We start from the raw sequence: 14929 nt of genomic DNA on the forward strand, positions 1-14929 counted from the left end.
TTTCACGAGACTTGCAATGGGGGTAGAAAATACCATGGTGGTAGTACTAGAATACTGACCTACAAGCTCAACACACACACCTTTTGTGATGGTTGTCGTAGTCCTTTTCTTTGACTTTTACAGCAATCATGTTCAACTTTCAAGTGCGAGTCATTTAGAATTGTTTCCATCTTCATACTAGTATTTCAAGTAGTAAAACAATTCCTTACTATATAAATATAATTCACTTCACTTCACTTCACTCACTACATTGACATAAGTATATAAGTACTTTGAAAACTTGATCATATATATTAAGTGAAAACATGAAGTAACCCATGTTGCAGCAGATTTGGTAGATGTCTTATACATACACAAACACACACACGCACACACACACGCACACACACACACACATTAACCCCGATCATAACAGGAAGTACAGGTGTACAGTGACTATGAAATCAAAGGGAGCAGATCCTCTTTCTCTATGTATATGTGACTGGCATATTACTTACAAAGAAAAACATGAAGAGAAGCAACTAAGTAAAGAGATTAATGGAAATTCAATGTATGTGTGACTGGCATATTACTTATAAAGAAAAACATGAAGAGAAGCAACTAAGTAAAGAGATTAATGGAAATTCAATGTACTTAAATGACCTACAAAGGTAGCCTTTCTTTGCTTATCTACGGCTTTCTTTTTATATGACAGGTTTTTGCAGAAATTTTCGCAAAAACGCTTCCACCATTTTTAATTATCTCGGTTTGTACGTGACAAAGTATTCCATTCATCTTTGTATCATTGTGTGAAATCGAGTGCCTAAACAAAAACTCCCAAGCGCAAAGAAGATAAGGAAAGTGAGGAACGCTATCAAATTAAAAAAATAACCCATAAAGCGTGGGTATCCCCGCCACCACTCCTGCCGCTTTGCTCATCAATGTCTTTGCCAACAAGAGGCCTCAATTAAGGTAAGAGTGATGTTAAATGTTTATTTATCCATTTCATTCATCATTTTCATGTATTTTTCAATGTTTTTAGCAGGTAAAACTATAATTTATCCCAATAAAGCGTTGTATTTTCCAGACTAGAGAGCGCACCAGGATATGAGCCGCACCGACTAAATCTTTTAACTAAAAAATATTTTCCATATACTAAGCGCACCGGACTATGAGATCGGTAGGTCGTGAGTTCAAACCCCGGCCGAGTCATACCAAATACTATAAAAATTGGACCCATTATCTCCCTGCTTGGCACTCAGCATCAAGGGATGGAATTGTGGGTTAAATCACCCAAAAATTATTCCCGGGCGTGGCCACCGCTGCCGCTCGTTGCTCCCCTCACTTCCCAGGGAGTGATCAAGGGTGATGGGTCAAATGCAAAGAATAATTTCACCACACCTAGTGTGTGTGTGTCACAATCATGGGTACTTTACCTTTAACTTAATATGCCACAGATATATACGTTGTGAAATAAGTTATTTACACAGAAAAATATTATACATGTTTATTTACATACCTTAATTGTTTCCTAACGGTGCCTTGTAACCCGGCAGTAAAACAGCTATCACAACAGAAGTCATCGTCATAGACCCCCTGGCTGCGGGAGCCAGCTCTACCAATCAGCTAAACCAGTGGTTCTCAAATGTGGGTATGCGTACCCCTGGGGGTACTTGAAGGTATGCCAAGGGGTATGTGAGATTTTTTTTTAAATATTCTAAAAATAGCAACAATTCAAAAATCCTTTATAAATATATTTATTGAATAATACTTTGACAAAATATGAGAGTAAGTTCATAAACTTTGAAAAGAAATGCAACAATGCAATATTCAGTGTTTACAGCTAGATTTTTTGTGGACATATTCCATAAATATTGATGTTAAAGATTTATTTTTTGTGAAGAAATGTTTAGAATTAAGTTCATGAATCCAGATGGATCTCTATTGCAATCCCCAAAGAGGGCACTTTAAGTTGATGATTACTGTACTTCTATGTGTACAAATCTTTATTTATAAGTGAATCACTTGTTTATTTTTCAACAAGTTTTTAGTTATTTTTATATCTTTTTTCCAAATAATTCAAGAAAGACCACTACATATAAGCACAATTTTGCACTGTTAAACAATTAAATAAATCAGAAACTGATGACATAGTGCTGTATTTTACTTCTTTATCTCTTTTTTTCAACCAAAAATGCCTTGCTCTGATTAGGGGGTACTTGAATTAAAAACATGTTCACAGGGGGTACATCATCTGAAAAAAGGTTGAGAACCACTGAGCTAAACAGACTCAATAACTCCACGGTGATGTTTTGTTGAATTTCCTGAGAAATTCGTGAAACTGACACAATACAAAAAGAACACCATTATAAGTTAATAATACTAACAGAACCACTCGTAAAAATATTAGCATATTAGCTAATGCTAACGACGCTAGCTTGATTGCATTATGATAGCATGTACAAATTTGCATGAAAACTCTATTATCAAATAAGTGACAGTTTAGTACCAGGAATTTTGAATCGTTTTAGTTGTATTATAAAACTTACAAACGTTGCTGGGAGTGATTATCGACGAGACCATACACTTAAAAACGCTATGGATGACTAGTGGAAGGAACAGCACTTGTGTTCCCGGTTTAAACCACTAAACAAAAGGAAATACTGTAGACGTTCAACTTGCAGCATATGCAGTGAGCAAACTCATCCAATAGGTAGCGCCATAGCACAAACAATAACACACATTTTCACTATCTATTGGTGTTTTCTGAAAAATATTTGTTGAAAACAAAACATTACGACTGTTAGCAAAGAAAACTGCACTACAGTAGTTAGCTGCACCATTTTATAAGCCGCAGGATACAGAGCCTAGGAAAAAAAGTAGCGGGTAATAGTCCCGAAAATCCGTTAAGTTTTTGAGTTCATATTTTTGGGTGTCTGGAAAGGAAATAAGTGGATTTATATTATTTTTAATAATCTAATTGCATGTTCTCCCCGTGACTGCGTGGGTTCTCTCAGGGTGCACCTGGGGTTAGGTTGATTGGAAACACTAAATTGGCCCTAGTGTGTGAATGTGAATGTTGTCTATCTGTGTTGGTCCTGTGATGAGGTAGCGACTTGTCCAGGGTGTACACCGCCTTCCGCCCCATTGTAGCTGAGATAGGCTACAGTGCCCCCATCGACCCTGAAGGGAATAAGCGGTAGGAAATGGATGGATGGATGGATGAAATTGTTCCCACAATTCGGTCTTCTTTAGGGATGGGTGATATGGCCTATAATCTACCGGTATATCTTGTTGTGTACTGCAGCCTCTTGCAAAAAAATATGTACTGGATTCCCATATATATTTTGGTATATAAATGATAATAGAACCCTTTTAAAATAGGTTACAAACGCTCCCAATTTAGCTGCTGTCGAATGTAGTAACATCTAAAGTGTAATTTCCAGTTGTATTGTCACGGCCCAAGCGCATGCCAATGCTCACTCATCTGTGCGCTCTCATGAGCGCACCTCCAGGAGCGCGCCAAGCATGTGTGAATCAATCACCAGCAATCAGCACACCTGCTGATGATCAGAGGACCGCCTTAATAAGCCTGCACAACCTGCTATTCCGCGCCAGAACGTAGTCATCTGTTCGAGTACCGTAAGTAATCATCTAGCGCTATGCAACCTTGCTCTTTCTGTGTGTTCTCCACCTTCGTGTTTGATTGGTCTCGTGTCTTCCTTGTAGTCCTTCCTGCAGTCTGCCCTTCGTTCCACGTGACGAGCTGTGCGTCTCGTCTCCCCTGTGTTACCCCTTAGGGTCTCTGACCTCGACCTCCCGCCCGGACACGGACATGTTGACGCCTCGCTATAACCCCGACTACCTGCGTGTCACACGGACATTCGAGCCTGACTTTCCCCTCCGGGACATCCGCATCTCACTCAACACTCCCGGTAACACACAACAGTTAATTCACACATAGTTGCGCACCATACCCACTCTTGGATTTAGTCACACTCCATATCCTTGTTAATTAAAATTATTATTTGTCCATCCATCCATCCATTTTCTACCGCTTATTCCCTTTGGGATCGCGGGGGCGCTGGTGCCTATCTAAGCTACAATCAGGCGGAAGGCGGTGTACACCCTGGACAAGTCGCCATCTCATCGCAGGGCTATTCTTTGTCATACATAAATAATTATTATTAGGGCTGTGAATCTTTGGGTGTCCCACGATTCGATTTAATATCGATTCTTGGGGTCGCGATTCGATTATAAATGGATTTTTTGATTCAGCGCGATTTTCGATTAAAAAACGATATTTTTCCGATTCAAAACGATTCTGTATTCATTCAATACGTAGGATGTCAGCAGGATCTACCCCAGTCTGCTGACATGTTAGCAGAGTAGTAGATTAAAAAAAAAAAAGCTTTTATAATTGTAAAGGACAATGTTTTATCAACTGATTGCAACAATGTAAATTTGTTTTAACTATTAAACGAACCAAAAATATGACTTATTTTATCTTTGTGAAAACATTGGACACAGTGTGTTGTCAAGCTTATGAGACGCGATGCAAGTGTAAGCCACTGTGACACTATCGTTCATTTTTTTGAATTTTTATAAACGTCTAATGATAATGTCCATGAGGGATTTTTCATCACTGCTATGCTGAAATTATAACTATTATTGATACTGTTGTTGACGATATTCATTTTTGTTTCACTACTTTTGGTTTGTTCTGTGTCGTGTTTGTGTGTCCTCAATTGCTCTGTTTATTGCAGTTCTGAGTGTTGCTGGGTCAGGTTTGGTTTTGGAATTGGATTGCATTGATATGGTCTTGCTGTGTATTGCTGTGTTGGCTGAAAATAAAAATGAAAATTAAAAAAATCTATTTTTTAAAAATGAGAATTACGATTTAAATTCGAATCAATTTTTTCCCACACCCTTTATATATATATATATATATATATATATATATATATATATATATATATATATATATATATATATATATATATATATATATATATATATATATATATACATATACACATATATATATATATATATATATATATATATATATATATATATATACATATAAATCATAGAGCTATATACGACTCCCTTGTGGTCTGTGCCGTCTACTCCCCTTGTACGTAACATGTATTCTCATAACCCACGGGGACGGCGTGGAGAAGTTGGGAGAGTGGCCGTGCCAGCAACCTGAGGGTTCCTGGTTTGATCCCCAGCTTCTATCAACCTAGTCACGTCCGTTCTGTACTTGAGCAAGGACACTTCACCCTTGCTCCTGATGGGTCATGGTTAGGGCCTTGCATGGCAGCTCCCGCCCTCAGTGTGTGAATGTGTGTGTGAATGTGGAAATAGTGTCAAGCACTTTGAGTACCTTGAAGGTAGAAAAGTGCTATAAAAGTATAACCTATTTGCCATTTGCATTTATCAAAACTACAGTATTATTAATTTACTTGCTAGTTTACTGTTAATATATGTTTACTTTCTGTTATAAAATGTATACATTTACACTTTTGTCGAAATGTAATAATCACCTATTTTTCTGTACTCTTTATACTTACATTATTGGCCTAATTACTTACCAATAAAATAGAGCTGTGAGCCAGGAATGGCCCCAGGGCCGCACTTTGGTACCCCTAATTTTATGAAGAGTATTAATCATGAAGTTCAACAAAAACAATAGACTTACCTATTCTCAGAAATACAATCACGCTGAACATCGACAGCAAAGTGGGGACGACCACACCGAAGAAGGTGGACAGTTTCTTCGGTTGCTTCGAGTAGGAGAACCGGGGCCGGGGACCGGCCGGCGTCTTCTCCCGGGCCAGGCCGGCTGAAGGAGCCCGCCGTTCGGATTCATTGACGCTGGTCAACAGACGGTAGTGGAGGAGCGGAGTCCGCTCTGACATCCTGATTTCGTTCTTATTAAACAATAACACCTATTTTTCTTCTCAATATGCCATTGAATAATTTTGCAGATAACACGCCTGTAAAACGATCATCACTTAAGTTAATCAGTGACATGTTCTGGTCACTTGTGGCTCAAAAGTACGCTTCCTACTTGACAACATAGGGACGCCGGGCGGGGGGATTTTTTGGCGAATAAATAAATTTAAAAAAACTTGGTCTTAATAGTTAACTCTAACAAATTTCAGCGAGCTTTACAAATTCTTTAAAAGTCAGATCCAAGTCCGTAAATACTTCAGTTCTGCTTTATTTCTCCGCAAAAGTGTCATGTGATGCACAAACCATCAAAACCACGCTATTGGCACGTATTTCCGGATTAGGGTTTTCAAAATAAGACCCATAATAAAATAAACCCCGGCGTAATATTTTTACTTTAATGATATATGGCAAATAACTTTTGTTTTGTACGTTTACCTAACGTTATAATTTAGTTTCAATACCAGTGTTAGTACTGGACTAACACTAACAATTATTTTTGGGATAAAACGACAATTTCCGGGTGCAGTTGTTGTATTTTGTGATACTTTACTAGAGTTTAAAATCCTTGTGTCGTCAATGGCAAGAGTGGTTCGAACCATTTTCTCGCGATCACATGTTTCGTTCTAACCAATCAAAACACAGTATCTGGGATGCCTTATCCTAAAGACATTTTATATTCGAATTAAATATTTTTTTTACAAAATGTTTATGGTACACCATAAACATTTTGTAAAAAAAAGGCTAAAATAAAACAGCATGAATAAAAATAAATTGGTAATTTGGATCGAAATTTCAGATTGTGCCTTTTGCTCTATTTGTATAATCATGTTTGGCAACACTAAATTGGCCCTAGTGTGTGAATGTGAGTGTGACTGTTGTTTGTCTATCTGTGTTGGCCCTGCGAAGAGGTGGCGACTTGTCCAGGGTGTAACCCCCCTTCCGCCCGATTGTAGCTGAGATATACACCAGCGCCCCCCGCGACCCCAAAGGGAATAAGCGGTAGGAAATGGATGGATGGATGGACATGTTTCGTTCTATACCAGGGGTAGGGAACCTACGGCCAGATGTGGCTCTTTTGATGACTGCACCGGGCTCTCAGATAAATCTTAGCTGACATTGCTTAACACGGTAAGTCAGTGGTTCTCAACCTTTTTTCAGTGATGTACCCCCTGTGAACATTTTTTTAATTCAAGTACCCCCTAATCAGAGCAAAGCATTTTTGGTTGAAAAAAAGAGATAAAGAAGTAAAATACAGCACTATGTCATCAGTTTCTGATTTATTCAATCGTATAATGAGTGCAAAAAGTTGCTCATTTGTAGTGGTCTTTCTTGAACTATTTAGAAAAAAAAGGTATAAAAATAACTAGAAACTTGTTGAAAAACAAACAAGTGATTCAATTATAAATACAGATTTCTACACAAAGAATAAATCATCAACTTATAGTGCCCTCTTTAGTGATTGTAATAGAGATCCATCTGGATTCATGAACATTTCTTCACAAAAAAAGAAATCTTTAACATCAATATTTATGGAACATGTCCACAAAAAATCTAGCTGTCAACACTGAATATTGCATTGTTGCATATCTTTTTACAGTTTATAAACTTACATTCATATTTTGTTGAAGTGTTATTCAATAAATATATTTATTTTTTAATTTGTTGCTATTTTTAGAATATTTAAAAAGAAAATCTCCTATACCCCTTGGCATACCTTCAAGTACCCCCAGGAGTACGCTTACCCCCATTTGAAAACCACCGCGGTAAGTAATGAATAATTCCGCTGGTAATCACAGTGTAAAAAAATAACGTTCAAAATATAAAACATTCTCATGCATTTTAATCCATCCATCCAGTTTTTACCGCACCTGTTCAAGAAGTCGCATTAATGGTAAGAAGTATTTTATTTATTGTTGGTTAGCTTCAGAATAACAATGTTATTAAAAAGAATAATAGACTTATTATACTCTGAAAATTTTGGTCTTACTTAAAAATGCATGCATTTAGTTGTATTCAGTCTTAAAAAAAATATCATATGGCTCACACGGAAATACTTTATATTTGGCTTGTATAACTCTCAGCCAAAAAGGTTCCCGACCCCTGTTCTAAACAATCAAAACACAGTATTTGGGACGCCTGTGGTTTCCCATTTCCTGAAAACATTTTTAATATGAATTAATACCAAAATCAATATCATAAACATTTTGTAAAAAGGCTAAAATAAAATATTATGGATAAAAATAAATGTGTAATTTGGGTCAAAATTTCCGATTTGCACCAGATTGTGCCTTTTGCTTTATTTGTATAATGTTTCTGTTGTTGTTGTTGTTTATGGGGATTTCTCAATGAGCAGGAGTTATGATCATTGAATAATTATGTCACTAGTACAAAATAAGGACAAAAAACAACAATGTATCACAACTTTCAATACATTTGTAGAGTTCCTATAACAAAATTAGTGTTTTTTAAAACTTTCATTGTATATGTGAAAATCAAATAACCATTTTTTGGTCATCTCCAGATTAGTCCAGGTCTAGATTGTGAGGCAAGCAAAAAGTCTGTGGGCGATAGCAGGGGCAAAGAAGGTCTATGTCCAAGCGGAGGTCGAGGATCGAGGAGGCAGTCCGTAAAGCAGAGAACCAAGAACTGAAGAGACGCACAGCTCATCGACGCGGAAACAAAGGCAGACTGCTGGGAGGACGTCAATGAAGACACAATGAGACATTGAGGGGAAAAACATAGAAAAAGGGAGACGGAGCAGGGTTGCCTAGAGCTACCTAGCCCAATGGTCCCATGTGAGAAGCTACAGAGGCCCAGGAATCAATAATTGATGCATCTTTTGTCGTTTACCTTGTACGGAGCTTTCCAGTGTGTGATTTGTGAGGGACCTGCAGTACTTGGCTGTCAGCCTGCCAGTGCCATGATAGTTGCACATTTTACCTGTTTGAGTGTCTGATAAACGGTCCTGAATCCCAAATCCTTACTCAAGTAAAGTTCTCAAGAGCAAGTGATAAAACGTACGGTGAAGTAATTTATTCATTTAGGGTTCTAGGATATAACGACACTGTTCAGTAAAGTCTTGTTATTATAGGGGAACATTATCACAATTTCAGAAGGGTTAAAACCAATAAAAATCAGTTCCCAGTGGCTTATTTTTTTTCAAAGTTTTTTTCAAAATTTTACCCATCATGGAATATCCCAAAAAAAGGCTTTAAAGTGCCTGATTTTGACTATCTGTAGATCCACTCGTCCATTTTCCTGTGATGTCACTGCGTGACGCCAATACAAACAATCATGGCAGATAGAACAGAAAGATATAGCGACATTAGCTCGGATTCCAGCGGCTTAAGCGATTCAACAGATTACGCATGTATTGAAACGGATGGTTGGAGTGTGGAGGTAGATAGCGAAAACGAAATTGAAGAAGAAACTGAAGCTATTCAGCCATATCATAACAGACAAAGGACTAATTCGGCGATCGCCTTCTAACCAACGATTGCATCTTTTGACCACTGGAGCAACTTAAATCCGTCAATTGGTATGTGTTTGTTTGGCATTAAATGTGGGTGGAGGGAAAGGCTGGATGCAAATATAGCTACAAATGAGGCATAATGACAGCTAGCCTAAAAAGCATGTTAGCATTGATTAGCTGGCAGTCGTACCGTGACCAAATATGTCTGATTAGCACATAAATCAATAACATCAACAAAACTCACCTTTGTGATTTCGTTGACTTCATCGTTGGAAATGCATCTGCTTTGAGTGTCGCAGGATATCCACACATTCTTGCCATCTCTGTGCCTCTCTCGTAGCATAGCTGTCGTCGGTAAAATGTGCAGAACAAACGAGGGACTTTCGCATCTTTTCACCACTGCTGTGCGTGAATCTGTCGATTGGTATGTGTTTGTTTGGCATTAAATGTGGGTGGAGGGAAAGGCTGGATACAAATATAGCTACAAATGAGGCATAATGATGCAATATGTATATACAGCTAGCCTAAATAGCATGTTAGCATCGATTAGCATGCCGTGACCATTGATATGTCTGATTAGCACACTCCACATAAGTCAACTTGAATCCGTCCCTGATCGTGTTGTTACACCCTCCGACAACACACCGACGAGGCATGATGTCTCCAAGGTACGGAAAACAGTCGAAAAAATTGAAAATAACAGAGCTGATTTGACTTGGTGTGTGTAATGTGTTTGAGAAAATGGTGGATTGCTTCCCGTTGTAACGACAGCGAACAATTGAAAGGCTTTTAAAATCGCCAAATTCATCCTTTTAAATTGGTTAAAAAAACATATGGTCTTTTTTCTGCAACAGCAAGGTATATATTGACGCTTACATACTGTAGGTCTGGTGATAATGTTCCCCTTTAAGGGTTTATGTGTCTGTGTGTACATCAGTGGGGCGATTTGGCGTAAACCTGTCTGCGGATTGTAGTGGGCATTTCTAAACCAAAAAGCCCAGGGCTAAATTTTAGTCTGAGTTCCTCTTTGTTCATGAATTTGGTTCCACATAAGCTCTTATGTTATTGGGATGTAATTTTTGTCGTAGACTGAGGGGCTACAATCAATCAATAAAATTTCACGATTGCGGCTGCCACAATCAAACAAGGGTGATCATCTGTGCTGTTAACATTTAAAAAGTAGACTCTGCTGCATATCAAATCAACAAAAAGAGCAACATTGGTTCATCTTGAAGCATTGTGAAACGGACATGCCCATGCCACAGGCGATTCTGTATGCACACAGAGCTCCATGACCACACCGTTCCTCCTCTGGCATTAACAATTTTTTTTCTGGGCTGCATCCGCCGAGTCCTCCGCTTGCATTAAAGACCGCACTTGTCACACTGAAGCAATGCGATTGTTTGCAAAACCCCGAGATGTAGAGACAGCATGCAACGTTCAGGTGTACAATGACTCAGGTGGCGCTGGCAAATAAAGCCTCCTATGATTGTAACCGGAGACTGTGGTGAGGAAGAACTCCTTTCTCCCTTAGTTGCTACTTCCTGTGGAAGCACTGAAAACGGGAACAAACACAGTAAAGACACAACACAAAACCTGCAGTCATGAAGGATCATGACAGGATGCAGCCCCAATATGACAGATTCCAGATGTTATGAATGAAGTCTTAGATGTAGAACAAAAGTTCCCAAATTAGGGAGGGAGGATTTGCGTAGGGCCTGATTGGCACCTGGCGCTGTTTTGCTAATAAAGTCTGGAGAAACTTTTCCATTGAGTGTCACCTACCGATTAGAATTAATGAACCGTCTGCATCAGTGCAACATAAAAAGGGATAAAGAGACCTACATGCTACTGTTAGTGATAATATTGAACAAAACACCTTTTGTCATGGATAACATTTAATTAGCTCTTTTAATGGACACTTTTACAACAAATGACTTTTCATTGACCTATCAAAGGCTGATGATACAGTTAAACATGCTATTAGAAATAAAAGACTAATTTTTTCAAGATTGTCCAAGGAGGCAGTTTCCTGGTTTTGTAATTATTTCTGCATGAGAACTAACAGCATTAAATATGACGGACATGCGTCAGACTTTGTGACAATCTACAGTGCTGCGGGGGCTTGTGTTGGAAACCTATTTTGTTTGTTAGTTATATGAATGACCTGGGGCTTTATCTGCCAAAACCCCGACTTAAACAAGTTGAAAAACTTATTCGGGTGTTACCATTTAGTGTTCAATTGTACGGAATATGTACTGAGCTGTGTTATCTACTAATAAAATTTTCAGTCAATCAATGCTAATATGAATTTGTATGGCCATAACAGTTCTTTATTGTTGTGGATGCACTCTTATCCGAGCCATTGGGATTGTTCCTGGTTAAATAATAGTTAAATAAATAGAATTGTGCCCACCCGATGGCTTGCCAAATGTAAAAGTTCAGTCACACATTTCTAGCAGATATATTTGTCATATTCAACTCACTTTTCTCAGATTTAACTAACTTTTCTCACATTTAGCTCATTTTCATGACATTTAAGTTCAAATTAAGTGTGTACTCTACATCAGTGGTTCTCAAATGGGGGTAAAATCTCACGGGGTACGTGAGATTTTTTTTTAAATATTCTAAAAATAGCAACAATTCAAAAATCCTTAATTAATATATTTATTAAATAATACTTGGATGGATGTATGGATGAATAATACTTCAACAAAATATGAATGTAAGTTCATAAACTGTGAAAAGAAATGCAACAATGCAATATTCAGTGTTGACAGTTAGATTTTTTTGTGGGCATGTTCCATAAATATTAATGTTAAAGATTTCTTTTTTGTGAAGAAATGTTTAGTTCACGAATCCAGATGGATCTCTATTACAATCCCCAAAGAGGGCACTTTAAGTTGATGATTACTTCTATGTGTAGAAATCTTTATTTATAATTGAATCACTTGTTTATTTTTCAACAAGTTTTTGGTTATTTTTATGTCCATGCATCCATTTTCTACCGCTTGTCCCTTTTGGGGTCGCGGGGGGCGCTGGTGCCTATCTCAGCTACAATCGGGCTATTTTTCCAAATAGTTCAAGAAAGACCACTACAAATGAGCAATATTTAGCACTGTTATACAATTCAATAAATCAGAAACTGATGACAGTGCTGTATTTTACTTCTTTATCTCTTTTTTTTCAACCAAAAATGCTTTGCTCTGATTAGGGGGTACTTGAATTAAAAACATTTTCACAGGGGGTACATCACTGAAAAAAGGTTGAGAACCACTGCTCTACATATATCTAAATGTTGAATCTAATTTTGTAAGTTTAAATGTTAAATGTAAATCTAAATGTTATATTTTATTTTAAATTAAATGTTTACATATATCGAAATGTTAATTTTACTTTTGAAAGTGTAAATGTTAAATCTAAATGTTATGTCTATACCTAAATTTTTGATATAAATCTATATGTTAACTCTAAATGTTAAATCTAAACCTAAATGTTAAATGTGAGAAATATATCTGCTAGAAAAGCGTGACTGGCCTTTTAAAGTCAGCACCCCATACCACCTAGTTAATTAACAGCATTAAAAGAACATTAGGTTAGGGTTCTCCAATGGTTAGTTAGAACCCTTGCGGTTAAACAGAAACCTAGCAAAGCCTAAAGCTCCGCAAATATTCAGATAACAAAACAACCCAAACGTTATCCTTTTGTTGCACGGTTACCTCCGCACAACAATGGTATTAGACAGCTTAATTTTTGTTTCATCTGACATCACATGGACAAAGATAAGACCTTCTGGAAGAAAGGGGTGTGGTCAAATGAAACAAAAATTGAGCTGTTTGGCTACAATACCCAGCAATATGTTCGGAGGACAAAAGTTGAGGCCTTAAATCCCAGGAACACCATTCCCACCGCCAAGCATGGTGGTGGTAGTATTATGCTCTGGGCCTGTTTTGCTGCCAATGGAAGTGGTGCTTTACAGAGAGTAAATGGGACAATTAAAAAGGAGGATTACCTCCAAATTCTTCAGGACAACCTAAAATCATCAGCCAGGAGGTTGGGTGTTGGGTGTTCCAACAGTTGGGTGTTCCAACAGGACAATGACCCCAAACACAAGTCAAAAGGGGTAAAGGAATGGCTAAATCAGGCTAGAATTCAAGTTTTTAGAGTGGCCTCCCCAAAGTCCAGACTTAAATGTGTGGACAACAAATTTAGCTGAACTGCACCAATTTTTTCAAGAGGAGTGGTCAAAAATTCAATCAGAAGCTTGCCAGAAGCTTGTGGATGGCTACCAAAAGCGCCTTATTGCAGTGAAACTTGCCAAGGGACATGTAACCAAATATTACCATTGCTGTATGTATACTTTTGACCTGGCAGGTTTAAGTTAAGTTAAAGTTAAGTTAAAGTACCAATGATTTTCACACACACACTATGTGTGGTGAAATTTGTCCTCTGCATTTGACCCATCCCCTTGATCACCCCCTGGGAAGTGAGGGGAGCAGTGGGCAGCAGCGGTGCCGCGCCCGGGAATCATTTATGGTGATTTAACCCCCAATTCCAACCCTTGATGCTTAGTGCCAAGCAGGGAGGCAATGGGTCCCATTTTCATAGTCTTTGGTATGACTCGGCCGGGATTTGAACTCACAACCTACCGATTTGGTCACATTTTCAGTAGAACCATAGTAAATCCATAAAAGAACCAAACTTCATGAATGTTTTTTGTGACCAACAAATAAATGATAAATAAATGGGTTGTACTTGTATAGCGCTTTTCTACCTAATATGTGCTCCAATTACTCTATCACAAAAAAATCAAAGTTGTAGAAATTATTGGAAACTCAAGACAGCCATGACATTATGTCTTTCACAAGTGTATGTACAATATTTTTTTGAACAAATGAGCAACGAAAAAGCTAACCAAAAGCCACCCCAATGGAATGTTTATTTCCCAAGAAGCTAACGTAATCAAACCTCAATCCAACCCACTTCTCCAAAGTGGGCTGGCTCAGGGTGGAGGAAAGAGTCAAACAACTTGCACTGAGCCTAGTCAATAAAATCCGCTACACCTCCCTGATATCGAAGTACATGTCAAACTACTTCCTTAATGTAAATGACCGCCATAACCACAACTCCAGGGGGAGCTCCAAAAACCACGTTAAACCCAGATTCCGATCTAACAAAGGTCTTAACTCATTCTCTTTCAATGCCACATCAATGTGGAATGCATTCCCAACAGGTATAAAAGTAAGTGCATCTTTATGTTCCTTCAAAACCGCTCTAAAACAACACCTCCAGGCAACTTCAACACCTTACTAATACCCTCCTCCATTCACATCCCATCTTCCCGGATTATAAACAACCTAATGTAAATAATCAAATGTACTTCTAATGTATATACTTGTTCTTATGCTATCTGAACCCACTTTGTTCTCTGCTGGCTGTACATATCCTACTAAATAAGACGTACACTGTTTCAATGTCCACATTTCTCTGTTGATGCAATTGTTGATGACTGAA

The 14929-nt window shown here is 37.9% G+C and overlaps 1 protein-coding gene across 1 annotated transcript in view; it reads right to left on the reverse strand.

Moving 5' to 3' along the window:
* zgc:153039 (uncharacterized protein LOC767698 homolog) overlaps positions 1 to 6230 on the reverse strand; it is a 123916-nt gene extending 117686 nt beyond the window's left edge. The window contains exon 1 of the mRNA XM_061918833.1: positions 5687 to 6230. Within this exon, the coding sequence (XP_061774817.1) occupies positions 5687 to 5906 (220 nt within the window). The 5' untranslated portion in view covers positions 5907 to 6230. The remainder of the gene's footprint in view (positions 1 to 5686) is intronic.
* Positions 6231 to 14929: the final 8699 nt, after the last annotated feature.

This window comes from Nerophis ophidion, linkage group LG13 (assembly GCF_033978795.1).
Source record: "Nerophis ophidion isolate RoL-2023_Sa linkage group LG13, RoL_Noph_v1.0, whole genome shotgun sequence".
Taxonomy (NCBI): domain Eukaryota; kingdom Metazoa; phylum Chordata; class Actinopteri; order Syngnathiformes; family Syngnathidae; genus Nerophis; species Nerophis ophidion.